This window comes from Mustela nigripes, chromosome 13 (genome assembly GCF_022355385.1).
Source record: "Mustela nigripes isolate SB6536 chromosome 13, MUSNIG.SB6536, whole genome shotgun sequence".
NCBI classification, from domain to species: Eukaryota; Metazoa; Chordata; class Mammalia; order Carnivora; family Mustelidae; genus Mustela; species Mustela nigripes.
This window is the reverse complement of record NC_081569.1, coordinates 144,535,617-144,562,125: the sequence shown is the minus strand read 5'-3', so window position 1 is coordinate 144,562,125 and position 26,509 is coordinate 144,535,617. Positions and strand designations below refer to the sequence as shown.

Genomic DNA, 26,509 nt, shown 5'->3' with positions numbered 1-26,509 from the left:
GCGGGCGGGGGAAGCATACCTTTAGGCCCGAACATGGAGGCGTAGCAGGGGTGATTGCAGTAAGGCTTGCCTTCATGCTGCAGGGAGAAGGGCCATGAGGGGCTGTCCGCCCTCACCCCGCGCCCCTGCGGCCCTCCAGGCCCCACCTACCTCAGCGTGGCCCCCTGACGTCAGCGTCTTCCCACATTTCTCACACTTCAAGCAAGGCCGATGCCAGTCCTTCCCCAGAGAGGTCACCCGCTCAGCTGCAGAGGCACAGACGGTGCCCCACACCCAGTATAAGACCCTGCTCTGGGGTCACAGGGCACCGCTACCTACTCACAGCAGCCTTCTCCAGCTCCCTCTGCCCTTGGTCTCACCCGGGGCGCCTGGTGGCCCACCCCGGGTCTCAGCACTGTGCCCCATCAGTGTGGGGGGGGGGGGGCACCTCCAGTCCCCTGCGCCAATCCGGCCAAACGGGAGGGGGCGCGGGGTGGTACTGCTGGAGGAGACCCGGAGCGCCGGGGGCGGGGGCATGGGTGACCCGCGGCGCTGTACGGGTGGGGCGTGCAGGGCGCCCTTCTCTGGGGGCGGAGGCGGGAGAGACACTTCGCACTTCCTCCCCTGGGTGGGCCCCGGGGCGCGGGACAGGGAGGCGGCGCCCGGTTCCGAGCGCGCCCGGGATCGCGCCCCGGGCGCCGGTTTCCGCGTCTGTTTCTGCTTAGCGATGAGAGGGGCGGCAAGAACGCAGCGCTTCTCCCTCGGCCGCGCGGTCCCCGCCCGGGGCGCGCCGACGGGGGACGGGAGAGCGGGGGAGACCCAGCGACGGGGACACCTGAAGAAAGGGGGACCCAGACAAGGGGCGACCCAGCGGGACCGACAGGTAGAGAGCGGGGCGGAGACCCGGAATCAGCAGAGACAGGGCCATCCGACGCCGGGGTCCTGACCCGCACACCCAGGCGGTCGCCGGCAGGGCTGGAGCGTCGGCTCTCGGCACGCGGCCCCCCGGGCCCCCGGCGCGCGCGGCCCTCCGGAGGGGCCTGGCCGGGTCGCCCCTGGGCCGCGCTTCCTCGTGGGGGCGGCGCGGGGCGCGCACTCCCGGCCGGGGCTGAGCTGGGGTAGGCGGGGAACGCTCACCAAAGTACACCTCCTTGTCGCACTTGGGGCACTTAGGCATGGCGGCTGGGGGTCCGGCGCAGACCACTGAGCGGGAGCAAACAGGAGACCGGGACTGGGTGGGTCCCGCCGGGTGCGCGCCTTTCAGGGACCCCAAGACCCCGCCCCCTTGAGACCCGCCCTTCGAGCCCCGCCCCCTGAGTCCTGGCTGTGGACCCAAGGACCTGGGTTCCAGGCCAAGCCGCTAAGAAAGGTCGTCTGGTCCACCCCCGCCTCCGGCAGCGCCCGGGCCCAGCGGACCGCCGGGGAGGGTTGTCCGGGGAGAGCGCGGGACCCGTGCGGATGCACTGAAGCCCTGCCCCCCGCCTAAGGTCTAGGGTCTAGGGAGGGGCTCCCCAGCCGTACCCCAGGCCCCCGACAGGTGCCCGAGCCGCCAGGCATTCGGGAGCCAGGGAGAGGACAGTCAACGCTTAAATGCAAATACATGGAAACCAGCGCGGGCGGACGTCTCGCACACTTGGACCCGACCCCGTCCCAGACTGAGGGCTGGAGATTACCGGGGACGTCTCAGCCCGGTTAGGGTTAGTAGTCCCCCAAAACTCCCCTCCGGCTTTAAGCCCACGCGGAGCCAGGAGGCCCGGCGCTCCCCAGTTCCCCGCCCCCACGGGACATCCCGGCCTCTTCTGGGCCCCTCACCCCCGCCGCTGCCCGAGAAGACCACGGGACAGCAGCCCGGGGAACTTGGAGGGGACCGCGACACGGGGCGTCCTCTCCCTCCGCGATATCAGGGATCCGTGCGGGGGCGGGCGGCTTTGCCGGGGCAGGTGGAGGCGGCCATGTCCAGGGCATCTCATCTAGTGAGGGCGCCTTATCTCCGCGGGAAGGGCCCGAGCGGGCACGGCGGGAGTGGTTCGGTCCACCGCCCAGGGCCAGCGGGGCCGTGCCAGGAAGAGACCATCGGACTCCAGCCACCCCCGGAGTGGAGGGGCCCAGGCGCCGGGTGGGGTCTCCCATCCCCCTTCTAGCCCAGGCCTGGGTGGGGCTCCCGCCTCCTTCCCCCCACTCGGAAATCCCTGCTTGGAGGGCGTTGCTTCCCGAACCGTCCTCCGTCCTGGGGTCCTCCCTCCTGGTGACCCGCTGGCCTCTCCACCTCCCTCTCTCCCCGCTGGGGGGGGCCGTCCCCTCCTCTGCGGACCCCTCCCCTCTCCGCTCGGTGGCACCGCACCCAGTTTCTTGGCTCCCCTGCCCCGACTCCGTGCTCCCTCAGCCCAGGCCAGCCCCCGCGCTGCGCCCGCCCTCCTCCCCTGTGTCCGGGCCCTTCCCTTCAGCTGCCAGCGACCTCAGCTCCCCGGACACACCCATCTCTCCAAACAAGACCGTCCCTGCGCTTCTCCAGGCCCCATCTTCATGGAAGGGGCGGGAGACCATCCTCCAAGAGGTCCCAGGGGCTCCCGGCCTCCCCACAAAGGCACTCAGCCCTGACAGCACCCAGTGCCCCCAAAGCCCACCTACCCCCCATAGTCCCCTTGCCTGCCACGGGGAGGGAGGAGAGAAGCCATGGGTGACCCCATCCTTCCTCCCCCGGGGGAGGCCTGGCTTGGGGTGAGTGTGGCCGCTCCGGGGGTCTAAGAGCCAAGCCCCTGGGCAGACGGCACAGTGGACCGCACGCCCTTATGTCCTGCTCCTCACGCTTCCCTCTAGTCAGCCCTGCTCCCCATGACCCCCTTTCTGAGGCCACAGTTCTGCCCCCAGCTGGACTCGGCACAGCAGGCTTTGGGGTCTGCAAGACTCACACCACATCCACGAAACTCTGAGTGGCCGGTTGTCCGTCACCTCCAGGAGCTTGGCTGTGCACCATGCACAGGGGGATCCCCAGACTCCCACTCAGGGTCACCGGCCTGCTCCAGCCTTGAAGCCTCAGCACTCGCCTCTGGGTCCACCGGCCCCTCTGCCTGGCGCTGGCACCGCACAGGATGGGTTCTAGAGGGAAGGCCATGAGCCCTACCTCCCCCAGCACGCCCACCCCTTGTCCCTCGGTGTCTTCCTGGCAGGTGACGACGCCGCTGCTGACGGGGGGGGGGGGGGGGGGGGGCGGGGGGGGGGGTCCTGACTTCTCTGGCCTGGCTCCAGACTGGGGGAAGAGCAGCAGCGTGGAAGGCGGGGCAGTCGGGGACACACAGGAGGGGACAGCAGTGTGGACAGGCCAGAGAGGCAGGCACAGCAGCAGGAGGACAAGGGCCCGAGGGCCAAGACCACTGGTGATGCGGGGGTGGGGTTCTGTCCCAGTGGATCCCGGGGCTCCGGTTCCACACGCGTCGCACATACCCCCTTGTATCTTCCTGAGAAGGCCGCCCTGCAGGGCAGAGGCCTGAGCTCCGGGGCAGGATGCTGGGCCCCACAGGGGGTGCCCGGCTGCGCCCACGTGTGTCCTGGTGCCCGCGGACTCGGCTGTGTCTGAGTGCATTGGTCTGCGTCCCCTGGCTCCCCGTCCAGCCCACACCTCCAGCCCACCTTCAGGCTCCAGGCAGGTGGGGCGGAGAGCCAGCCTTGGCCTCTCCTCCAGCCACCTCACCCCAGGGATGCCCCCTCACTGTGACTCCAGCCCCACCCACCATGGGGGAGCCCCCCTTTGAAGACTGGGATGACGAGGTTCCTGCGAGCTTTCCTTGCTGGGATTCCTTGTTGCCATGGTCACGGGGCTACAGAGTGGAGGCTGTCAAAGGGGGGCCAAGGGCCATGTGACCGGCCTGCTGGTTGGGACACAGCACAGTTTTTCACTCACACACACACACACACACACACACACACTCCCTGGCACCCTCCCAAACCTCCGGCCACAGACTGGCACGCTCCTCCAGCTCCCCCGAGCACCCCACCCGACTTGCCTCCCTCAGGCAGCGGGGCCCCCATCAGCCCCCAGACTGTATGTCCAGGTGCACCCCCGGGCTCAGGCTTGGCTGGGTACCCGTCGGGGCCTGGACAGCCTCCCTGGAGACCTGGGCCTGGCCACCTGCAAGGCCTCCTACTCCCATCGGCTCCTCTGGCTCCCGCGGCCCCAGGGGAGCAGCACTGACCCGGCCCAGGGGATCAAGCTGACCAAGAAGACCCAGACCTGCCCTGCCCGGACTTCCACCCCCCGCCCCACTCTTCTGTGGGCACAGTTGGCCTCCCCACACCTCACCCACTAGTGCACAAGGGCTGTGTCTGGGGCCCAAGGGACTAAGTGGCCAGGACCAAGGCACCGAGCAGCTCAGCTGCTTGCCCCCGGCGGTCTTTCTGCTCAGAACGCCCCACCTGGCACTGGGACCCCAGGACCCTGAGAGCTGGAGGCGGCCGCGGTGGGGCTCAGGGGCACTGTGCAAGGCCACCTCCATCCGCTCATCGTTCCCTCCCACATCCCCATGCCCTTGCCTGTCCATGCACCGCCCGGGCCTAGCCGGGGACCCATGTGGGAACCAGGAGGGGCCTGCCCTGCAGGACAATTGCAGAGAAGGCCAGAGGCGGCTCCCCAGCAGTACTCGGGGTCCAGGCACCTGAGAGCCAGCGAAGGCGAGGCCGGACCCCAGTGACCCCTGAGGAACCCACCCGTGGGGCCGGCCACCCACCAGCACTGGCAGAGGGAGCCGGCCAGTCCTCCCTGCCCTCCCTCCCTCCGTGGTGTGAGATTCATGCTCTGGCCTCCCCCACCGTTCTCGAAGCCCCCACGCAGTGCCCCAGGCTCCAGGCCCCTTCCTCAATGTGGACAAGCATCAGGTTGTTCCCTCCTAAGGCTGAATGGCCAAACGCCCCAGGGCAATTGCTGGCCTCCCTCTCCAGGGTCCACCCCTGCCCTTTCCCCAGGCTCAGCTGAGTCATGGACACTCAGACATTCCCAGGGCCTATTTTCAGCAGCTTTTCCCCCGGGACCCCCTGTCTGCTCCGAGGTTCTGCCCCAGAGTGGGACCGCTGGGCCCCTGACGGCCTCTCCTTGGACCCTCGGACACTGCACTTTCCCGGAAGGACTCTGCTCCGGTCCACCCTGGCCTCATCCAGTACAGGAGAGAGGGCAGCTCCTCTCCTGCTCTCTTGGAAGCAGGACTGGCATGCAGATACGACCTTGAGCTCCTTCTGTCAGCCCTGCCTGGGGTCCACAGTCCGGCCAGATCGGGGCCCCCTCCTCCCCCTGAAGGCTGAGCCTTGTTCCAAGAATCTGTCCTGGGGCCAAAGCCCATGCAGAACCGCCTCAAATTCTAGCCTCACCAGCCCAGCAGCTGAGCCTTTTCATGAGCCCCGAGCCCCTCCCCCCACTCCGGGAAGCCAGCCAAGCCCTGTGCTGCCTACACCTGGCTGCCCCTGTCCCCTGCCAGTCTGCACCTGGTGTAGCGCCGACACTCAGCCCCTGGGACCACAGCCAGTGGCCAGTGAGCTGGAGCTCAGACGAGGGACGGGAAGGAATCCTGAAGAAATTCACGGAGGCTGGCCTGACCCTGGGTAGGGTCCTCGGAGAGCCTCCATCTGGGGCTCGCGCGCCAAGAGGTGATGCTGGGTCCCCCTGCAAGGAGCCAGGCTGGAGGTCCAGAACATGGGAATCCAGGATCTGGGCTTTGGGGAAGTGGAGGCAGACGGAAGAGCAGGGAGCGCTGACCCCACCGCACACCGGGGACACGAGCCTGCGCCACCGGAGCGGCCCAGGACCTTGGCAGGGCCCGGCTTTCCCCAGCTTTGGAAGCCTGGACCTGGGAGGGGGCGGCCTTCAGTTGGGGAGCAGGGCGGTGAAGGCCGGCCTGGACGCCACGCGTGGCCCTGGGCTTCTGGACCGGGAAGGAGGCCGCTAGATGGCATGTCAGGGCCGCCCCACCAGCTCGCACGAAATTGAGGGGCAGGGGTGGAGGCCAGGCGAGGGACAGGGCCCAGCGCGGCGCGGGAGCACACGAGCCCATTCCCGCCTCCTCGGCCTCTTGCGGGAGCGTCCGGGGCTGCGGGCGTCGGAGGAGGCACGCAGCTTGTCGGGGCTTCCCGGAGCGCGGGCCGCCCCCCCCCCCGCCCCCGACACGCCTAGCGCCCGGCGCCCGACCGCGGGTGGCGGCACCGCCCCGGTTTCCATGACAACCGCTGGCAACAAACAAGGTGCGCGTCATCCTCCGCCCGCAGGAAATGGGAGGCGCCTCCCCCTGCCAGCGCCCTGGGCCGGGGTGCACTGTGTCCCCGGGCGGTCCCCGCCCCTCACCCCGGCGCGGCCGAGCAGGCTTTCATGCGCTGCGAGGCCGCGGCCGCTCGGGCTCCGGGAAAGGGCACGCTGCCACCACGTCCGCTCCCCACATAGTTTCCACTGGAGACTCCCCAGGGAGGGCCCGAGCTGTGCCCTTAACAGCTCCCTGCGCCGCAAGGGGCAGGCATTTCCCATCCAACACCGCAGCCAGGGTGGGCAGCCCGTGGTCAGAAACGTCCAGCCCACCGGCGGTCAGGCCTGGGCGGGAGGTGGGGGTCTTCCGCGGAGCTTGCGCGGAGCGCCGGGGCCTGCGTGAGCCTCCCCTGTGTGTGTGGCGGGCACTGGCTGCCCCTGGGGTACCTGCTGCGGTGTCCCGCCTACTGCAGGCCATCTGCCCCGCGCATGCTGGCTGCACCCCCAAGCTGGAAGGAGACACCGCTGCCCACAGTGGGCACAGCTGGACTGGACTGCCTGGGAGGAAGGCGGCCGGGCACTGCTGGACATGGGGGCCTGCCGATGCACCCCCAGGGACACGGAATGCTGCTCGCAGGACAATGGCCGCAGCACCCAGCTCAGCTGTGCCTGACCCAGTGGACTGGAGGGTGGGCCAGGGAGGGGCCTGTGCCAGGGGCTGGGCCCAGGGAGCTGGTCCTGGGGAGCAGAGTACAGGGGCGGGGAGGGCCAGACCGTGCTCTGCCCCGGAGCAGCGGGGAGGGCAAGGCGCGCCCCCTGGTGGGCTGTCCAGGATTGGCCGGTACCGAGAACGCCCTGAGGAGGAGCTCCCGGCAGCTGCCAGGGGTCCTGCTTCAAGGGGCAAAGCCAGGACCTGGGGAGGGTGACTGTCTGTGTGGACCCAGACGCAGGGACACTGGCCGGGCGGGAGCACCTGGACAGGCGGACTGGAGCCTCAGACCGTCGGCGTTCTGTCCCCCTCGCTGAAGCTAGGAGACCAGGCCCATCGGACTGCGCCTCCCCATCCAAGCTCATTCCGACCCCTCCCCAGCGCCCTGCACTCCCACAATGGACCCCCCTCTGGCCACCTACGCCCTGCCCTCCCGACCCCCCCAGTGCCAGGCCATGAGCTGTTACTTGAGACTGACCCCTCCCCACCTTGGGGACAGGACCCGCCCCCACCGGAGGCCAGTCCACAGGTGTCTGAGCATCTGGGGTTGACACAAGGGCTTGCTGCCCCAGATTCACAGCCATCTCCCAACCAGAGACAGCGCTCGGCCCCCATCCTCAAACCTTTTATTGACAGCCAGGCTAGGCAGGTAAGTGGGAGCCGTGGGAGGGTGTCAGACAAGCGCTGGCAAGGCCGTGTGGGAGGCAGGCGGCGGGCTCCTGGCAGGGACGCCCTAGGTCCGCCCGAAGGTCACCGTGAAGAGCGTGGCTGTGGCCATCACCGGCAAGGGAAGCGGAAATAACACTGGGGGGTGGGCCTGGGGCAGCAGGAGGGGGACAGTGGGACGGCCGCCTCCGAGAGACCCACCGGGGCCACAGAGACACACATATGAGACTCACACGGGGACACAAAAGAACATAAGGGGCATGGGGGGTGGGTACAAAGGCAGACACAGCGGGAGAAATGGGGCCGGGCAGGTGGGCCTGGTCTGCAGACAGCGCAGCGGGTCTCCTCCCGCATGACACTCAGGCCCCAGACTTGCAGAGCAGGACAGGCCGGGCAGCTGGTTGCTGAGGACGTCCAGGAGGCGGATGGGCACACGACCCCCAGAGGGGCTGCAGCCCTAGGGTTGGACTTTGCCCTCTGGGTCTCTGTCGTAGATGTAGCTGCCCACGGCCCCGGTGTTCACTCCTGCAGAGAGAGGCAGCCGAGTGGCGCGGAGCCGCCGGGAGCAGAGCCCCCAGGTCCCAGCCCTCCGGGCGACACTCACCTTTGGGTCCGAAGAGAATCCCGTAGCAGGGCTTGTGGCAGTAGGGCTGGCCGTCGTGCTGGGGCAGAGCGAGGCGTGAGCGCGCGCTCTAGCCCTCCTCCCCCCAGCACCCCTGCCCCGCGACGGCCTCCCACACCCCGAGTGCCCCGGCCGGGCGGAGAGGGCGGGGCCACCGCGCACCTCCGTCCGGCCACCAGGGGGCAGCACGCACAGGCTGGTCCGGAGGGCGCGCCCCCCCCCCCGCCGCCCCCAGCCCAGCCGCCCTCACCTCCGCGTGCCCGCCCGGGGTCAGCGTCTTCCCACAGCGCCCGCAGCGCAGGCACGGGCGGTGCCAGTCCTTGCCCAGAGAGGTCACCTTCTCGGCTGGGAAGAAGGGGAGACGGTGAAGCGGGGGACCCTCGCGGGCGGCCCCGCCCCGGGCAGCTCTGGGCGGAGTCACTCACCAAAGTAGACCCTCTTGTTGCAGCCGGGGCACACGTTGGGCTCCCCCGTGAAGGTGGTGACGCTGGAGGCTGCGGGGAAACGGCGCGTGACGCCGGCCGTCGGGGCGGGCCCGCCACGACCCCTCCCTCCACCCCCGGCGAGCCCGGCGCACCTCTGCTGGGCCCCTTGGGCGGGCCGCCGGCCTTGCGCTCCTCAGCCCGGGCCGCGGGCACCTGGACGGGGCCCGTGACCTGAGGTCCCTCGGCAGCAGGCTTCTCGTAGATGTAGGAGCCGGCGCCCCCGATGTTCACACCTGGAGGGGCCCGCTGCTGTAGGGGGTGGCCTCACCCACCGCAGCCCTCACAGTACACCCAGCTTCTCAGAAAAGGGCCCTCCTCGGCCCACTTGATAGGGTCAGGACCCCCACCCCCCCACCCAGAGGGTGCCAGCCGGCCGGGCGTGGAGGAGGCCGAAGTTCAAGGTGGAAGGGTCTGTTGGGTCCGGGGTGGGCAGGGCGAGAAAGGGCCAGGGGGCCGTGGGGGTCCAGGGGGTGGGCTGCCTCCACCCCGCCATCCCCCTCTCCAGCCCCGCCCCCCCAGGGCCGGAAGGGTCCACAGGCCGCGCAGGGGCACTCAAGCTCACCTTTGGGTCCAAAGAGTGTGGCATAGCAGGGTTTGTGACAGAACGGCTTCCCATCATGCTGGGCAGAGGGGCACAGAGTGAGGCCCGGCCCCAGGTGTGGAGAGCCGAGCTGCCTCCAGCCCTGCCCACGCCCCCTCCGCCCCTCAGCCCCGGGGAGGTGGCTCACCTCGGCATGGCCCCCAGGGGTCAGCGTCTTGCTGCAGCGCTCACACTTGAGACAGAACTTGTGCCAGTCCTTGCCCAGAGAGCTCACCTTCTCAGCTGGGGACACGGGGGGAAGTCAGGGCCCACAGCCCTCCCGTGGCAGCCTCCTCACCCCTCCATCCGCCCCACCCAGGAACCGCCAGCCCCCACTGCGTGCCTTCTGCACCTCGGGGCCCCTGCTCTCCTGCTGGGCCTTGGTCACCCTCCCAGCCCAAGGCCCACTCTCCGAACGGGAGAGTTCCGAGCACCTGTTAGGCCTCTCGGCATCCCAGCAGGCCCTCCGGCAGACACCTGCTCCGCACTCACACACCTAGGCCTCCCACAGACCCCTGAGCCTCCTAACTGGGCCCTGAAGGAGTTGGCTGAGCCGGACGCTGAGGGGAATGGGGGGAGGGGCTGAGCCTCCAGACCCCCTGTGGGGAGGCCCGTGCTGTCCCCCTCATGGCATGGGACAGAATGCCTACCTGTCTACATTTGGTTTCCTCAGGATAAGCCCTGGGAACTCCCCACCCCGCGGCCTCCAGCTGCTGCACTGACACCCAGGGCCAGAGGACAGCTGCTAGGGGCCCAGTCACCACCCCCAACCCCCCATCCCTCCCCTGCCCACTGGGCCACCTCCTAACGGACGGAAGTGTGGGGCCTCCCCAGGAGAGCCGGCAGGAAAAGGGCGGTGGAGGAGAGAGCAGGAAGAAAGGCCAGAGCCGAGCCGGAATTCCGCAGGGAAGGGTCTGAGCAGAAGCGTCAGGGAGGAGGAGGTCAGGCCCTTCCACGCTGGCAGAGCCCCAAGAGGAGGCCAAGGACCAGCAGATATCTTCTGGTCCCCTCACAGAGAGGCTGCAAGCCAGGCTTCCCCAAGGGCCTGGGCAGAGCGGGCAGCGAGGGTCTGGCTAGCTCACTCCCCAGCCGCAGAGGCCCATGGGTGCTGCTGGTGGCCCCAGCTCCCCAGGGCCCTGGCAGAACCTGCTGGGCCCAGCGAGGTCAGGGCCAGCGTCCAGGACGCCCCACACCACACCCTCTTCCCAGAGGCGCACAGGCTTAGATCCCTGTGGCCACTCTACCCAAGGGTGCAGAGACAGGCTGGTCAGCCGTCCTGTGTCCATGGCAGGCATGGGTCCTCTGGCAGCCACACACTCCCGCCCAGGGCTCCTGCTGGCCAGCGGTGGCCATGGCAGCTGCAGCTCAGGGCCGCCACAGCTGCACTGCCCTGCCATGCGGGGGGCGGGCGAGCGACCCTGAGGCCCACTGGCTGGGTAGATGGCCGCACATTACCAGCCCAGTTGGGGAGACAGAACTGATTGGGTCTGCTGTCCTGGAAGGGAGCTGGTTCCCCACTGGGCTGCACCATTGTTAAGGACACAAAAGCCAGGCATGCTGAGGTCACTCTGGGGTGTCCTGTCCCAGGTTCCACTCTGCTGGGGGGGGGGGGGGGGCCTGATTGGGGGGGGGGCAGGATTCCAGCCCAAAGCCCCCCCACCCCCACCCCACCCCACTTGCGCCTCCTGCCCAGGACAGAAGCCAGCCCAGTCTGAGCTGCCTTTGTTTTCTGCTGGGAGCAGCGACCGCCTAAGCAGGCAGAAGCGCTTTCCAGGCTGTGCACAGGACTGTCAGCCCCAGCCCTGGAGAGCCCTGAGCTGGCCTGGCTGCGGGCACACTCATGTGCACTGGGGCTGGCAGGAAGACTCTAGCGCTGTCCCCCACCCTGAGCCTTGCAGGGATGAGCCCCCTCTGGGTTGGGGACCGAGGACGGGGCCAGCTCCTGGGGAGGCAGCCGGAAGCCTCTAGGCTCCCGGCCAGGCCAGAAGCACTCCAGGCCAAATCCGGTCCCTCTGCTCTGGGAACAGCAAACAACCGTCCACCTCCTCCTCCCTCCCCTCAGCAGGGTAGCCAAGTGGCTTCCTTCACCTTGGCCTGTCCCCATTCCAGACCCTGAACCCTGCTCCCACAGTGACCAGGGAAGGGTCCCCTTCCTGCCCCCACCCTTCTGACACTGTGTCCGTCTGTAAAGGTGTTAGCAGGAGTATCAGGGGACAAAGTCGGGAGAGGGTCAGCCAAGAGAAGAGTGGCTGAGTGAGCCAGACACCAGCGCGCGGGTGCCAGGGGGTGGGTAAGTGCCCCAGGGCCACATCCGCAGAGACCTACTGCCCCCTCCAGAGGCAGGGGCTCTCGGCCACCTAGGCTCCAGAGCCCTCTCCTGCTGGCGGGGCTTCGCTCGCCATCCCACCTGCCCACAAGAAAGTCCTGGGGAAAACTCGCGCCAAGCCAGGGAGCACGTTGGGACACGCAGGAGTTAAGAGGCCAAGGTCGCCCCCGCATGGACCGAGTCCAGACAGAGCCCATATCTGGCCTGGCCGGGTGTGGGCAGAGGTCGAGGTGGTGGTTGGGGGGTGGTCACTGCTCCCGGCCAGGCCGTCCCGGCCACGTGTCCGCGGCGCAGGGCCGGGCGCAGCAGGAGCGCACGGGAGGCTCCCACGGCGTGCGTGCGCCCCGCCCCACACCGCCCCGCTCCGCGCTCGCGAACCCCCAACGTGACCCCCAACCCGGCCGCATCCCGGGAAGACGCGCACCCCCGCCGGCCGCCCCGGCCGCCGCAGGGCTCGGGCGTGGCCGCCCCGACCTCACCCAGCTCCGCCCTCCGGCCGCTCCCGCGTGGGCAGCGCGGCGGGCCGGGCTCGGGGTCGCGCATCCCGGGACCGCGCATCGCCGGGGCGGGGCGCGCGGCTCTGCGGCCGGGGGCGGACCGCGAAGGGCGGCGGGCGCCGGTCCGGCCCCGCACTCACCGAAGTACACGGTCTTGTCGCACTTGGGGCACTTGGAGGCCATGGTCGGTGCGCCCGTCGGCCCGCGCCCTCAGCCCGCGCCCGTCTCCGCGCCGCCGCCGCCGCGCCGCGCCCCGCCCCGCCCGCCCGCTGCCCGAGCACCCATTGGCTCCGCGGCCGGGGCGGGGCCTCGGGAGCCCGCTCCGCGGGTCCGGCCGGGGGCGCCGCGGGGGAGGGGGCGCACCTGCCGGGGCCGCGGGGGTGGCCCGACCCGCCTGGCGCCCCGACGCCGGTGCCTCGCCCGTGTCCATGGCGACGCCGGAGCCGGGGCGGGGCGGGGCGGGGGTCCGCGGTCCCCACGGTTCCGGGGGCATTCCCGGCTGGAAGGGCCTCGGCCCGGAAGGCCGGCCCCTGGACACGCAGACGGACGCCGGGCTTCGGCGCCTGGTCCCCACCCCTGGGGGCCCCCACCCACCCCGCCGCGCGCCCCCCGCCCCGCGTCCCTTTGTTGCTCGGTTTCCATAGCGACAGCCTCTCGCCAGGATCGGAGCCGGATTCCCGTCGGGCGTGGCCACCTGGCCGGGTCTGGGTCCTGCCCCGCCGCCCGCCCCCGCCTGACACAGTCGTTGGTGCTCGAGTCTCGGTGGGTGGGGGGCTGGGCGCCCCACACGTCCAGAAACAGCGGGAGAGAAACCGCTGGAAGCAGGAGAGGGGGAGGGCGCCAGGCCGTGGGGGGGGACCTGGGCGTGCCGCTGGCTGGTGCAGAAGGCACTGCCCCGAGCTCTCCAGCCAGGGGCGGTGGGATGGGACAGAAGGCGGGGTAGACCCTGCGTGCTGGCGGTGCAGGCGCCGTGCCCCAGTGGGCTGGCACTGCCATCTGCCCGCGTCCCTGCCCACGGCTCCGGCGGCGTGCATCCTTCCTGGACGCACTAGCTCAGGGTCTAGCGGGTCCAGAGCGCCAGCCTCGGCTTCAAAGCAGCAGGGCTAGGCAGCTGACAAGCACCCGGGGTCCTCTCCCAACGTGGGCACTCCGGACCCCTCCATCCAGGAGCCCAAAGAACCTGGTCCTACTCGCTCTGGAGTGGGGGGTCCAGGAGAACCCCCTCATCTCCCTGAGGATCTGCCTGCCCGGGAGCTCTTTCCTGGGCCTCCAGCCCAAATGACCCCACCCAGTCTGGGCAGCTCCCCTTGAGCACCCCTTCCTCTGCCCCAAGTACTGGCCAGGCTCCTGGGCCAGGTGTGTTTGTGAGAGAATCTGGGTCCCACAGCTCTCCAGAACCTGGACTTTCCCAGCCCCACCCTGGCCCAGCTCCCGGGGCCCTGCCCCCCAACCTATAGCCACAGCTGCTCCAGCGAGGACAGCCCAGAGACATGCGGTCCCTCCTCCAGCCTGACTGACCAGCCTGACCAGCCCCCCTTCCCATCCGCACCCTGACTCTGGCCCCTTGCCAGGCAAGGCAGGAGATGGGGGTGGGGAGGCCTCAGCAGTCCTCTCTCCCAGGGCCAGCGGGGTCCAGCGTTTGACACCAAGCTCCTTGCTGAGGCTGGACCTCAGGTGTCTTCTATAAGGTTGTGTGGGAGGAGCCTGGTGCCCAGCCCTGACGGGGCAGTGACAGGGCAGTGACAGTGCAGAGTAAAGGAAAGACTTTGGCATGGGCCCGGCCCCTCTGACAGTGGGGGACAGATCCCCGGTGTGACAGGACTCTTCTGGATCAGTGGACACTGAATAGCACTGTCCACCTCTGAAAGCCCAGAGGGCTACAGGGTGGGCAGAGACAGGGCAGGACAGGTCCCCAATCAACAGCAGGGTTCCAGAGAAGCAGATAGGGTCCATAGATGGTGGGGGCAACTAGCCAGCCAGGTGTGGGGGCAGGTCCATTGTCCCCTGGGGCCATAGTGGCTTGGCATCTTGGCAATGTTGGTAACTAGCACACAGGACCGTCTTGGCTCTGCTGCATGGACCCCCGGGGAAAGGCGGGGGGGGGGCGGGGTTTGGAGGTGCAGACCCCTCCTGGGGACGACGCTTGTATCCGAAATCCCCTGCGCCTGGCGGGGAAGGAAGGGACCCCTTGCCCACCCTCAGACCCCAGGTTGGAAAAAGGGTCCTAGGCAAAATCTCCACGCAGAGACACCACAACCTGCCTCGGGGCAGGGTGGGGACATGAGGACTAGGGCCCACTTCTCCAACACCCTGGCCTGTCACCTTACTGGGCCCCTCCAGGCTGGAGGTGGGAGGCCAGGGCTCCCTTATCTGTTCTCAGCGGGAAGCAGGAGCCGCGGCTATTTTAAGTCCCAGCTGAGATGTGCACACATCCCGGCAGGACTGGGGGCGGGAGGCAGAGCTCAGGGAGATAGGAGGAGCCCCGCCTCTGAGGGCCGCTGGGGTGGCAGGGATGGAGGTGTCCCCCTCCGCTGGACCCCACTCTTCGGAGGCTGGATTGCTCACACCGGTCTCGCCGGCCTGCAGGGGTGGGTGCACACGGACGGCCAGAGGTAGAGTTTCTGAGAACAACGTACTTGTTGAAATCTGAGCAAATCCTCACTCTGGAAACTCCACACCTGCTGGGGGTTGGCCCTGCGGCTCTGGGCAGAAATCCGCAGACAGCTGGGGCAGGGCTCTGCCAGGAGCAGGGAGGTGGGCCGGCCTGACCCAGCTCTGCAGGCTGCCCCGGTGGGATGAGAGCCACGCAGCCACAGGAGCCAGACACCTGCCAGTCTGGGTCCCAGGGCACGTCCGGGGCCCCCCACCCCCACCATCTCAGCCAGACACAGGGGGTCTCAGCTCCACAGTGGGAAGGCCCTAAGCTCTGGACAGCCCTCTCCTGACCTCCACGGGAGAGATGGGGTCCTTGCGCCACACCCTGCACAAGGCAGGTGTGGGGGGCAGAGACAAAACGACAGAAACCCCAGCCCAGGCACAGGTCGCCTGGTGCTCACGGGGGCTTTGGCCGCGCCCGGCGCACAGGTGGGCCTGGGATGGCCCGAAGGCCCCAGGCAAGGGGAGGGACAGGGGACAGAAGACACGGGAAGGGCTGGTTGGTTTTTTTCTTTTTATGAGTTTTTTTTTCTTTGTTTTTTTTTAATATGAAAATTACTTGAAAAGACCAGGGGCCAACCCCACCAGGCAGCTCGGCCAGCCACTGGCCGTGCCGATCCTAACATTCCAGATGTAAGTTACAGAGCTTAAGTTCATCTACAAAAAAAGTAATAAAAATAAAATTTAAAATGGCACCTTCAACAGAACACAACGAGACTCCGGCCGTCCCGCGAGGCCCGCAGCTGGTGCAGGCGTCCGGGGACGGTCCCTCAGCTCCGCTCCGGCCAAAAAGTAAACACAAAGCTAAAAACGGCTCCTCGGCATTCGGGGAATAAGCTTGACGGCACTTCTTCCCGCGGCGTCCCCGAAGGAGCGGCTTCTCTGCGGTGGGGCGGGGAGGGGACTACCAAAACCGGGCGGCGGGCGGGCGGGCGGGCAGGCGGGGGCTGTGGCCGCAGAGGCCTCGCGGGGCCGCGAGACGCCTAGTCCTCGATGACGATGGGCTCGTCGTTGACGGGGGCCGGCGGGGGCGGCCGCAGCGGCAGGGCCTGGCTCTGGCGCAGGGCGACCGGCTTGTAAGGCCTGCGGGCCGCGCGCTTGGTCTCCGAGGACGACAGCAGCTTGCGGACCTTCCTGTGGACAGAGCGACGCCCGCGGGTGACGAGGGCGTGGTGGCTGCCCCCGGCTCACCCGTGGCCCGGGGAGGCCCCCACCTGGTCTCCTCGGTGGCCATGTAAAAGACGTCGTCAGGGGCGTCAATCCAGTTCATCCGCCGCCGCTTGACGGGGGGCAGCGAGCCCCCCCGGATCAGCCGCACTTTGGTGGGGTAGGACTTCCCGTTGAGCAGGAGGTTCCGGCTTGGTCCCTGCGGCAGGGGGGAGGCGTGAGGGGGGCCCCAGGGAACGAGGGAGCCGTGTGCACGCACACATCCGGGCAGGGCTCCTGCAGCCTCCCCACGCCTCATCGCCGGCTCACCCTCTTACCATGTGCCTGGTCTGCCCGTGGTTCGCCAAACCTGATGGGAGAAGAAGGGAACGTGAGGCCCGGCAGCCGGCGGGCAGGGACCTGGAGTCACACACAGCCTGGGCCCGGGGGATGGGGGCGGGCCTGTCCTGGCCCTGGCCCAGTCCAAACAGCCCCCAGCTGACCCCACAGCTGCTGGGGCTCCAAGACCACCTCTGGCCCAGCCTGGAGGACAGGTACCGCCGTGGGCTCGAGGCAAGAGGCCCGGAGTCTCAGGTCTGACAGCCCGCTCCCTAGCACGCAGGCCGCCCGCCCTCGACTGCGCGAGACAGACGAAGCCGGGTTTACGGAGTAGCCAAGCAACGCCGAGCCCGGCTGTGAACACTGTGGTGTCAGAAGCCCCCTGCAAGGTGGCCCCTGCTCAGACGAGCTGCACAGACCCCAACAGGCCAGGCAATGTGTGGCTTTCTCCCAAGGGCGTCCAAGCGTCCCTCACTGACCCTGGGGCTAGCTGCCTTGGAGAAGTGAACGGAAGCTTCTAGAAGAGACCAGGCCAGATGCTTCCACCCTATGGGTTGGGCCTGGAGCTGCAAGCCTGTGCCAGTGGCCCCCCACCGAGAAGGCCCTGCCCTAGGTCGTGGTTCACATGCCCCCAGACACTGGCCCGGCGACCCCGGGGCCGCCACGGCCGCCCCTGCTCTACCGGCAGCAGTGAGTGCACACACGGGAGTGTTCACCCAGCACAGGAACGTGCCGTGGGAGCACGCGAGCCTGTCCTGCAGGGACTAGCTCTCCCCAGACACACTTCTCGGCCAAGGTCTTTGTCTTGGGGAGCAGCTGTCCAGCCCCCCCCCCCCCGCAAACCACCTGCTAGCTGGGGGTGCCCGGGGGCAGGGCAGAGGGAGGGCTGCCGTACCAGGCCTGCAGCCCCCCGGCCCGGTGCTACTTACCCAGGTAAGTGCCTATCAGAGCGCCGGGCGCGGAGGGAAGAAAACACACGGTTAGTGGGAGACCGTGAGCTCAGGCACGGCCACGGGCCATGGGCTGAGGAGCAGACGTGCCGGCGGGGCCCAGTTAGTGAACGAGTGCCCCAAGGGTGCGGCCCTGGCCCAGAGCTCAGCTCAAGCCTGTCCTGTGGTGACCCAGGGGGCCGGCTGTGGCCTCCCCTGTGCCGGGCTCGTGCGCGAGGCCCCCGAACCCCTGGGCGGGGGGTGGGCGCCCCGACAGCCTGGGGACCCGCATGCTAGGGCTGAAGTGGAGAAACACACCAATTGGGATAAACTGAAGAAATCAAAGTTAATAAATTAACCTCGTTCACCACACGGGCTAACGGCTTTTTACAAAACAAGCTCCAAGCCCACAAGCGGTGCAAGCACGGGCTTCCGCTTCGGCCAGACGTGATCGGGGGTCTGCGGGCCGTCTGCCCAGAGGGCTGGCGAGCAGGCCGGCCCCACTGCTGACACAGGGCAAGAGGCAGGCCCCGGCAGGAGGGCGGGGGGGGGGGCAGCAGACAGCTAAGAGAAGAGTGGGCGGGCCCGGAGCAAGGCCAGGCTGGACGGCTGCTGCCTGCTGCCATTTCCAGGTCCCTGTGCCTGGCCCACCACCATGGGGGCTGGGGACTCTGGGCACGTCCATGCTCGCTGGCCCGTGCTGTCGGAGTGCCCACCCGGGCCCCTGAGCCTCCCGTCACCGGGGGCCACGAGTGCATTCCCCCCGTCCTTCCCTCCGGCCTGCTGCCCCTGCCTGCCCCCCTCATGGGTCCGGCTGCTGGCTGACCCTGGGGCAGCCCGAGCCACTGGGACCCACAGGCCCCCCACAGCCACCACCTCCCTCTGGAGCAGCCCCAGAGCCCATGGGTGCCCCTTGCCCAGCTGAGAAAGCAAAGCAAGACCCTGAGCCGCTGCAGGGGGCGACTGTGGACACCCTGGACGCGTGACCATGGCACCGGGGCACCTGCTGCCCGTGCCTTCTCAGCCAGCCTCAGTCCCTTCCCCTGGGAGCCCCACCCCTGCAGGGCCGTGGCCCGGACCACGCCCACAGCGCGGGCCTATCTGCCCCCACTGGAGAGGCCAGCGTCCCGAAGCCCCCCTCACCCCAGGCAGGGCGCGTAGGAGGGCTGGAGGCACAGCACGGGCAGCCACGGGAGCGGAGGCTGACGGCATGCGGGCAGTCACAGCACGACGGCGGACAGTACAGGCAGGCGGGGGCGCCGGGGCTACCCGAGCATGGACAGTCCACTGACCGGGCACCGGGAGGGCGGGGGCGACCCGTGAGCCGGAGGCCCCAGGGAAGGACGTGGCACGTGGGGGCCTGCGAGGGTCCCCTGCCCAGTGACGCGGGAGCGGCCCGGCCCGCGTGGACTGCCCCGTGAGCGGGCCCCGAGCCGCCCGCCGTGCACCATGCATGCGAGAGCACAGCACACACAGGCACTGCCTGGGGGCTTGCACAGCGCCCACGCCCGCGGCCGCCCCAGGCCTTACCCCTACTGGGCATCAAGAGACGCTTCTTCATGCTGCCTGCCAGCGCCCGGCGGCGGGAGAGAGGAGAGAGAGCACGGTCAGCAGGTGAAGGCCAGGCGGGGCCGGGGCAGGGCAGCCCACAGCCGGCAGGCCGCACCGGCCGAGCACGCAGGCCCCGCCTGGCTGCCCAGCGGACACTCACCGTCCACACCGTTGTGCTGCTCGTAGCTCCTCTTGCCCAGGATGGTGGGGGAGCCGTTGTTGATGACGGGGGCCGACTTGGCAGGGGTCAACCCGCCAAGCACACCGGATACGCTCTTCACAGGGTCGGGCTTGGGGGGGCGGGGATGGGTCTCTGTCGGGAGCGGCACAGGATGGGCTTTGTGGGAGCCGAAGGGCAACAGCCGCCCCCAGGCCCCACTGTGACAGGGGATGACCGCGGGGCCCGCTGGGGCAGCCCCCCCCCCCCCCAGGCCCGCACCTCGGGGTGTTCTGGGAGCAAGGAGAAGCCAGGGAGGGCCGGGCCCCCCCGGTCACTGGGCACACGCCAGGAGCTGCAGGCTCCAGACACGGCCCCAAAACAAGCAGGCCCATCAGAGGTGTCCAGGTCTGGGCCAGCAGAGCGGACCGCAGGAGGCTGGCCGCCGGCCAGGCAATGAATGAACAGCCGGGCGGCCGAGCCAGGGACATGTCCCACCGAGGGCTGGGCCATGGCTGGCTCAGGCTCGTACCTGCCAAGGCTCCCCAGCCCTTGGTGGCTCTCAAAACGGGGCAAGGCCCAGACCCACGACCCAGACCTGGACACCGGATGACGCAAGACCCACTTGTGTGCACACGGACACACTTAGCTCACAGCTTTGGAATGTCCTTTCTAGAAGGTCAACCACCTCCATGCCGGGAGGGGCTGACTCGCAACCCGGCCCGGCCCTGAGCCCAGCGAGGGAGCCAGCCCTGAGCTCTCACGCCCTAGCGGCCGGCGGCTGAGCGGGTGCTCAGGAGGACGCGCCCTGTCCGCTGCTGACCAGTGCCCGTGCCGCTCACACAGCGATGGGCCTTCCTCTGGGGTGGGGGTGAGGGACCATCCTGCAGGTGTCCACCGTGGACGCCCATCCTGGCTATGTCCGACCCAAACCCTGGAGCCCGCCAGGTCCCCTCCGCAGTACAGAACCGCAGGATGGAGGGGAGGGTGGGGCCGGGACCACGGCGGCTCAGGCCCCCATCGCCCCTCCAGGCCTGGTGTGGTGTGCGAGGTCCCAGAGGTGCAGGCCAGGAGCACCGGGGTCGGTCCGCAGCAGCATGGAGGGCGCCCCCGCAGGTGCCCCTGAGCACAGCAGCCACGCCGTGCGGGCAGGGGCAGGCTCACCGAGATACCGCAGCACGGCTTCCAGGGGCTTCCGCACGGCCTGCTTCAGCACCAGCGGGCTCTGGGAGGCTTCAGGCAGCCGGGCAGTGCCTGCGGGGGCCGTGCAGGTCAGGGGGGCCCAGGGCGGGAACCCCAGCCCCGCGTCCCCTGCGTCCCCCGCACGCATCCCCGCCCCCACAGCACAGCCCGTGAGCTGGAGGCCAGGGACTGACACTCACACTCGGCCTTGATAGCCGCACTGTTGATGGGCACGTAGGGGTGGCGGGCGGCGTGCCACGGGCGCAGGATCTCTCGGCACAGGCGCCGGGCGATGCGCGTGAGCTTGGTGGTGTGCAGGTAGAAGGCCTGTCTGGTCTTCATGGCAAACTTGGGGCTCCCGCTGCTCCGGGCTGGGATGCCGTGGGGGCTCTGCGGAAGGGGGCGCGCCGCCCCGACACAGCGCCATGACCGCGGGCCGTGCGCCCGGCCGGGCATGGGGGCGGGGAGGGGCGCCCACTTACCATGTTGCTGCGGTTTGGTCCCGGCCTCTCTCCGTCTAACCGGGTTGGCATTTTCAAGCCACCGTACTTCTTCCAGTACGTCCAGCAAGACGCGCAGAGGCGACACTGCATGTTAGGGGGACCCCAAGAATACCACTGGTAAGACTGGGCGGCTACGGACAACAAAGTTGGAGACAGACGGGTCCTTAAGCAGAACCGGTGAACAGCAGAGAGCATCACAGCGTCGCCTGCCCGCCCGCCCGCCGAGCGCCCCCCGCCAGGACCCCAGGGCGGCACAGGGCGCCCAGCGCGCGGGTGGGCCCCGAGGCCCGGGGCGGGCACTTACTGTAGCAGCTCTCACAGGCTCGGCCGGCCCCAGGGCTCTGGCCCGGCGCCCCCGTGCCGTTCACCACGCCTGCCTTGACGTTATTGGCGCTGATCTGGTTCGGGTTTGGCTTGTTACTTAGGGTGAGGAGAGAGGGAGTCCGTCACGGGGGCGCCGGCCGCAGCTCCGGGAGACGAGCGGCCCCATCCACGCCGGGCGGGCGCCGGCGCTCTCCCCTGCGGTCCTGGGCGCAGCTGCGGCCGGCTCCGAGCCCCGTCTGCACCGCAGCTCTGGCTGGCAGAGCCGTGCTCGGCCCAGAGGAGGACCGCGCCCCTCCCGCCCAGCCCACGGCCCCCGGGGGAGCGAGGACACGCCGGGGCGCACTTACTAGTTGGGGATATAGACTTGCTTCAGCTTGCTCTCCGCCTCGGCTGCTTTCAAGCGTTTCTGGAAACAGGAAACGGAGGTCAGGGACCCGGGCAGGGAAGGGCTGCCGGTCAGGGCACGGGGCGCGGGCGGGGGGCACACACCTGCTGCACGTATCTGTCTGTGGTCTTCCACATGTAGTAGTACTCGATGATGCTGGTGAGGGACTTCCAGGGCAGCTGCACGGGACGGGGTTGCGCGTCAGGCAGCAGGGCCTCCTGAGCAAGGAGCCCCCCCACCGGACAGGACCCCTCCCGAGGACGGCCGGCTTGCTGCCATGTGGCCCTCCCCAACCGGTGGAGGGGGCTTCCGCCAGCCCTGCCCACGCCAGCTGTGGGACCAATGTGCTCTGGGCATGAACGACGCACGTCTGTGGTGTGGACGCAACGTGGAAAGCTGCCTCGTGGCTTGCGGGACTCAGATGCCGTCTGTACGCTGTCCCCAACCTGCGGCCGAGGCGGCCACACGCTCACAGTGGGGTCCCAGCCCCGCGGCCCCACGTGTCTGGCCAAGCGTTCCCTGTGGGCCACCTTCTGGCTACGCTCGCTCACCGTGTCTGGGACCTCAGCAAGTCCCTCCTACGTCAGACTCCGGAGCGTGGGGACCCGGCCCTCTTCTCTGCCCTCCACGGGCCTGTCTACTGTGGCACGTCCCCCACGCCTCCTAGAGGCTTGCTGGGAGGCCCACCCGTGACCTGGGACGTTCCTCCTCAGATGCCGGCTCCTGGCTGCCCCCAGGGCCCCTGCGCCTCCACCGGTGCACTCCCCACGGGGCTCGCCGTGCTCGACGCGGCTGTCCCTTTGGAAGCGCGTGTGCAGTCTGGCGCAGCACAAGGACAGAGGAGCGTGCGAGGCCACAGGCGCTGCCCACGCTGGCACTGCCAGGGGCTCACGGAGGGACAGTCCTCAGGGGACACGGAACCAGGACATGGGAGGACAGGCTCAGCGGCTTCAACAGAAGCCATCGGCGGCCACGGAGCCAGGAGGACCCCGGTGCTGCCCCGGGGAGGGGTTCCGCGCGCACACCGGCACTCACAAAGTCTTGCTGGATGTCTGTGAAGTCCTTCCCGTACTTCTCCAAGGCCTCCTCGAACAGGCTGGCCTCGGAGGCGGACCACTCCTCCATCTCGTCCCTGCAGAGCACGGGCCCGCCCTGCGGCACCAGCGCCGAGATGGCCTTGGCGACGTCGTACACGCTCTTGTGCAGCGTGTCCATGGCGTGGAACTGTGGCGGGACACACGGGGGTCACGCAGGCCCCCCCCCTGCTGGGAGAGGAGGAGGGGCCCGGGAGACAGCCGGGCGTCCGCAGGGATGCCGGTGGGCCTGCGCCCTGGACGAGCCTGCGGGGCTCTCGCGGACAGCAGGGGCAGACCCGTCCCACGTGGAGCCAGCGAACACAGTCAACCTGTTTCCTCGCCCCCTCCTGTCCCTGCCCACCCTTGCTAGCGTGGGAACCGGCAGGGAAATGTGCCCTGTGAGGGGCGGGGACGGGGCAGGCCACCACAGGCCCCACCAGCATCAGCCGGGGTCCCCACTTACCAAAGTGATGTCCCGAGAGGCGGCTGCGGCGCTCATGTGCAGGCTGGGCTGCCGGACGGAGCTGCTGCAGTCCAGGGCTCGCGCGAAGGTGCCCACAGAGCTGGGGGTGGGGACAGTGACCACTGAGACCCCCTCTCTCAGTGACCAGAGAGACCCCCCCAGCCCTACCCAGAGCACACGAGACGGCAGGCCCTGGAGACGTCGCGTGTGGCTCTGCTTCCCGAGCTCCTGGCAGGGGCCCCCTGCACAGTGAAGGCTCGGGGTGCAGCTGAGAACCACGGGGGCCCCCTGCACCCTCACAAGGCCTCCCCGCCGCTCGCCCAGCCCCAGGGCTCCACGGGGACCAGGAGTAGGCGTGTGCCCTTCTTGGAACCCTGCCTCCCTTGTGGCCCGAAGGCCCGGGTCTCAGGGGCCGTGTCCTTCCTTCTCAGCTCCCCCGAGCCCCACTCTGCTGTGTGCCCACGGCAGCCCACGGCCCGTCCGGACAGGGACACGCATCTCTGCTGTCACCCAGCCCCAGGAACAGCCCCATCTGTGCCCAGCAGCTCGGCCTCTGCAGGTACCCGGCCCCCACAGGGTGTGGGCAGGCGACCAGGCCCCGCCTCTCAATCCACTGAGCCACCCAGGCGCCCCCAGGCCCCGCCTCTCAAAGCCGGAGCCGCCCCAGGACCCCAAGAGCAGTCTCCGCGTCCACGGAAGGGAAGGGACCCACCGGGCCACCACCAGGAACTGGTCAATCTGCTTGTCTATGAGCGGGTTGTGTGCCTCCCACACCTTGGTCTCCAGCCTGGACTGGTCACGGCCGTCCTCCTCACCTGCACGAAACAGAAGGGTGACGCCAACAAGACCCTCAGACCCCCCCAGGCTCACACCAAGGCTTTTCAGAACAAAGGGTCTGCTCGCTTCTGGGGCCCTGGGGGACAGGCAGAGGGCCAGGTGGGCCCAGGAGGCGAGGCTGCCGTCGACATGCTGGGCACCCAACGCATCTTCCGCTCTGCGAACAGCACGCCGGGGCCGGCCACTGGGGCTGGACGGGCCCGACGACAGGCTGGGGGCCGGCACAGCAGGCCTGACAACGGCGGCAGAGGCAGCTCGTTCTGGGTTTGCTGATCGAGCTCCGGATCCTGAGGCAGTGTGAGGTCCCCCAACTGGGACACAGGACGCCGACACGGCTACGTCCGGCACGGGCATCTGCTCGGCATCCTGCCCCTGGCCGTGCTTGACCCCGCAGACGCCAGAGCTGGGCTGGAGCCCGCGATCCGGTGGACGTGACGGCTTCGGGCAGAGGAAGCTCACAAGCAGAGGGCAGCACGGACGGCACAGGAGACACCCGGGGAGGGTTCACGCCCCTGCATGGCCGGCCAGCATGAGCAAGGCACTCCCTGGCCCACGGCCACAGCCACAACCTCTCAGGCCTGCAGCTGCCCATGTGCCGGTGAGCCGCTCTGTGCCCCTTGCTTGTGGGGGCAGCGAAGTCCAGACCGAGGTCGAGGACCTTCACAGCCGTGTCCCCCACTGCATCAGGGCCCAGCCCACCCTCCACAGAGTCTGTGTGAGCAGGTGGCTCAGGCCGGGCTCACAGTCGCCAGGAAAACACGTGCTCCCTCGCTTCAGGGAAAGTCAGGCCTCGTGGGCCCAGCCGGGGTCACGGCCCCCCAGCACAGGGGTGCGGGACAGATCCGGGACTGGGAATCCGGACACGCCTCCCGGCTGCCCCGGACGGAGGCACAGGCTGAGTACGGGTGGGCTGCTCCCAGTGTCGCGGTGGCGTCCTTCCCCAGGCGACCGTGTGCGGAGACCCTCGCCTGGGATCCAACGCCTCCCACCACCGAGCCTGGGGGCCAGCCCACGCGAAGCCCCCGCGGGCGCCACGCCGCTCCCACTTCAGTTTCAGACGCGCGGCAGGCAGGGCGCCGTCTCGTTCCCTGGGAGGGTCCTGGGCTCCAGGGGCGAGACCCCCTTGCTCCAGCACCCAGGAGCTCGCGCGGCCCAGGCCCGGGCCCTGCACCCCTGAGGCTGCCCTCGGGGCCTGGCACCCAGGTCCCTGCCGGGAAAACTAAGGGCCTCGGACACAAGCCACTCAGTGCTCCTTCGGTCAGACCGGCTGCCCGCAGGACGGCGCAGCTCGTGGTGGGGCACGTGCTCAGGGAAGCCCCCAGACGCGGCCCGGAGCCAGAAGGGGGGACGCAGGGCAGGACAAAGGGACCCCGTGTGCTTCCTGGTGTCCTGCAGTGGCTGCCCCCAGGCACCTCCTCACGACCAACCGCCCCGAACATAAAACCACCAGCCGTCACAGGGAGGAAGCCGGTGTGCAAGCGCACACGCGTACTCGGCGTCGGGTGTGTGCGTGGAGGGGGCGCGTGGGCACACGCACGTGCAACGAGGAAGCACACGCGTCAACACCACCAGACCAGTCGGAGAAGGGGGCCTCACACGCGTGGAGGAGGGCCGCAGGCCCCAGAAGGGCGCATGTCCTCTGGGAACAGTGGACACCGGGCCCTCGGCCAGCTGGCCCGACGAGCCGCGGGCCCACAGACCCGGCTGGGCTTGGAGCAGGGACATGACCCTGCAGCGCCGAGAGCCCCAGAGGACGCGGGACGGAGGTGCTCACGGTGGAGCCCCCCAGAAAGACGCTCACGGCAACTGGCCACAGGCTCACCCACGGGTCCCACATCACAGCTCACAACTACCTCGGCAGAGCGGCAGGGGACGGGAGTGCACCTTGGGGGCGGGCAGGGGGCTGGGGAGACCAGCGGGCCAAGGGCCCCAGGCAACACCCAGCCGAGGATGCCCCTGGCCTGGCGCCCCTGCACCAGCTCGCAGACGGCCCCGGCCCGGCGCCCCTGCACCAGCTCGAAGTAGAAATGATGCGGCCGTCCAGGCGCAGCCCACACTTCCCAGGCCCCAGCTGCCGGGGCCCGCGACGCCCACCGGACAGATGCGCACGGCCTCCCCCTGCACCACTACGGACAGCACCTCCCACAGGCAGGAGCCGGCGACACGGGCAAATTCATTCAAACAAGGTTTTTTGGAGATAAAGCTGAAGAGAGCCGCTGGCCGCGCCCGCGCCCACCTTCCTTCAGCAGGTCAGTGATGTCCGCCTGGTACCGGTTTCCCACGCGGATCTCTCCCTTATCGGCCAGCAGGGTCTTCTGCTGGGGGTCGTAGACTAGAGAATAGAAGAAGAAATCCTGAAAGACAGCACACGACGTGGCGTCAGCAGGCCGCCCGGGGCCCCGGCTGGAGCCCACCCCACGCAGGGCGCTCCTGCGCTGCTGGCCGTCGCCGGGCCACAGCCCCGCAGGACGCTCGGGGAGCAACGCGGGTGCACGGGATGCTCGCATGCAGCCCCCGCAGAGACGCCCGTGCACCACGGAACATTCTGGACCCGATGCCCAGGCGGCTCGCCCGTCTGACCCCTGCTGCCTGCGTCAGACATTCAGCCGAGTTTCCCAGAAACCACGTTGAGCTGGCCGGCGGCTGTGTGGGCTTTGGGCGCTGGGCCTCTGGCTCAGCCCAGAGGCTGCCACGAGCCCCCGAGGCTGGACCAGACACGACTACAGCACCTTCAGCACGGCCCGCTGACTCGCAAGAGCGAGGTGCTTCCGGAGCCAGCGACTGGACACTGGCGAGAGCAGCCGGGCCTCGCCTCCGGGACGCACGTAGGCTGCCAGGCTCAGCCCCGCCACGGGCGCCCCCGGCACTGCGCACCCTGCCG

General features: G+C 69.2%; 3 protein-coding genes across 7 annotated transcripts in view; all 3 read right to left on the bottom strand.

The window, feature by feature from the left end:
- The window catches only part of CRIP1 (cysteine rich protein 1), a 7,953-nt gene extending 464 nt beyond the window's left edge, over positions 1 to 7,489 (bottom strand). Inside the window, exons 1-3 of one of the 3 annotated variants that reach the window (XM_059374192.1) lie at positions 1,117 to 1,227; positions 151 to 245; positions 20 to 77 (exon numbers count right to left, since the gene is read on the bottom strand). In XM_059374192.1, the coding sequence (XP_059230175.1) occupies positions 20 to 77; positions 151 to 245; positions 1,117 to 1,156 (193 nt within the window). In that variant the 5' untranslated portion in view covers positions 1,157 to 1,227. Of the gene's footprint in view, positions 1 to 19; positions 78 to 150; positions 246 to 1,116; positions 3,054 to 6,643 lie in introns of those variants that run through there. The other 2 variants (XM_059374191.1, XM_059374190.1) reach the window with 2 other exon arrangements.
- Positions 7,490 to 7,514: 25 nt separating this feature from the next.
- Positions 7,515 to 12,330, bottom strand: CRIP2 (cysteine rich protein 2). Its single transcript, XM_059374193.1, has 8 exons — positions 12,222 to 12,330; positions 9,407 to 9,501; positions 9,241 to 9,298; positions 8,771 to 8,911; positions 8,619 to 8,687; positions 8,444 to 8,538; positions 8,176 to 8,233; positions 7,515 to 8,096 (listed from the first exon to the last, which is right to left on the bottom strand). The coding sequence occupies exons 1-8, from the start codon at positions 12,262 to 12,264 to the stop codon at positions 8,029 to 8,031; spliced, it is 627 nt and encodes a 208-aa protein (XP_059230176.1). The 5' UTR covers positions 12,265 to 12,330; the 3' UTR covers positions 7,515 to 8,028.
- A 2,906-nt stretch (positions 12,331 to 15,236) lies between these two features.
- MTA1 (metastasis associated 1) lies at positions 15,237 to 26,150 on the bottom strand. 3 transcript variants are annotated; one of them, XM_059374187.1, is made up of 16 exons: positions 25,865 to 26,150; positions 23,504 to 23,606; positions 22,792 to 22,891; positions 22,288 to 22,476; positions 21,357 to 21,431; positions 21,215 to 21,273; positions 20,848 to 20,963; positions 20,523 to 20,674; positions 20,241 to 20,430; positions 20,023 to 20,112; positions 18,862 to 19,014; positions 18,681 to 18,716; positions 17,151 to 17,162; positions 16,221 to 16,252; positions 15,951 to 16,102; positions 15,237 to 15,870 (listed from the first exon to the last, which is right to left on the bottom strand). In XM_059374187.1, the coding sequence occupies exons 1-16, from the start codon at positions 26,133 to 26,135 to the stop codon at positions 15,720 to 15,722; spliced, it is 1,881 nt and encodes a 626-aa protein (XP_059230170.1). In that variant the 5' UTR covers positions 26,136 to 26,150; the 3' UTR covers positions 15,237 to 15,719. The 3 variants fall into 3 exon arrangements, with proteins under 3 accessions (XP_059230170.1, XP_059230171.1, XP_059230172.1); XM_059374188.1 differs by lacking the exon at positions 17,151 to 17,162; XM_059374189.1 differs by lacking the exons at positions 17,151 to 17,162; positions 18,681 to 18,716.
- Positions 26,151 to 26,509: the final 359 nt, after the last annotated feature.

Excerpts from the sequence above, each read along its gene's own strand:
- MTA1 (XM_059374187.1), bottom strand. The coding sequence starts at position 26,135 with ATGCGAGCATCCCGTGCACCCGCGTTGCTCCCCGAGCGTCCTGCGGGG. Across the intron at positions 18,717-18,861 it reads GCAGCACAACGGTGTGGACG|GCAGCATGAAGAAGCGTCTC; the intron begins GTGAGTGTCCGC and ends GGGCGCTGGCAG. Across the intron at positions 16,103-16,220 it reads ACGGGCAGACCAGGCACATG|GGACCAAGCCGGAACCTCCT; the intron begins GTAAGAGGGTGA and ends CCCCTGCCGCAG.
- CRIP2 (XM_059374193.1), bottom strand. The coding sequence starts at position 12,264 with ATGGCCTCCAAGTGCCCCAAGTGCGACAAGACCGTGTACTTCG. Across the intron at positions 9,502-12,221 it reads CGACAAGACCGTGTACTTCG|CTGAGAAGGTGAGCTCTCTG; the intron begins GTGAGTGCGGGG and ends CCGTGTCCCCAG. Across the intron at positions 8,097-8,175 it reads GATTCTCTTCGGACCCAAAG|GAGTGAACACCGGGGCCGTG; the intron begins GTGAGTGTCGCC and ends CTCTCTCTGCAG.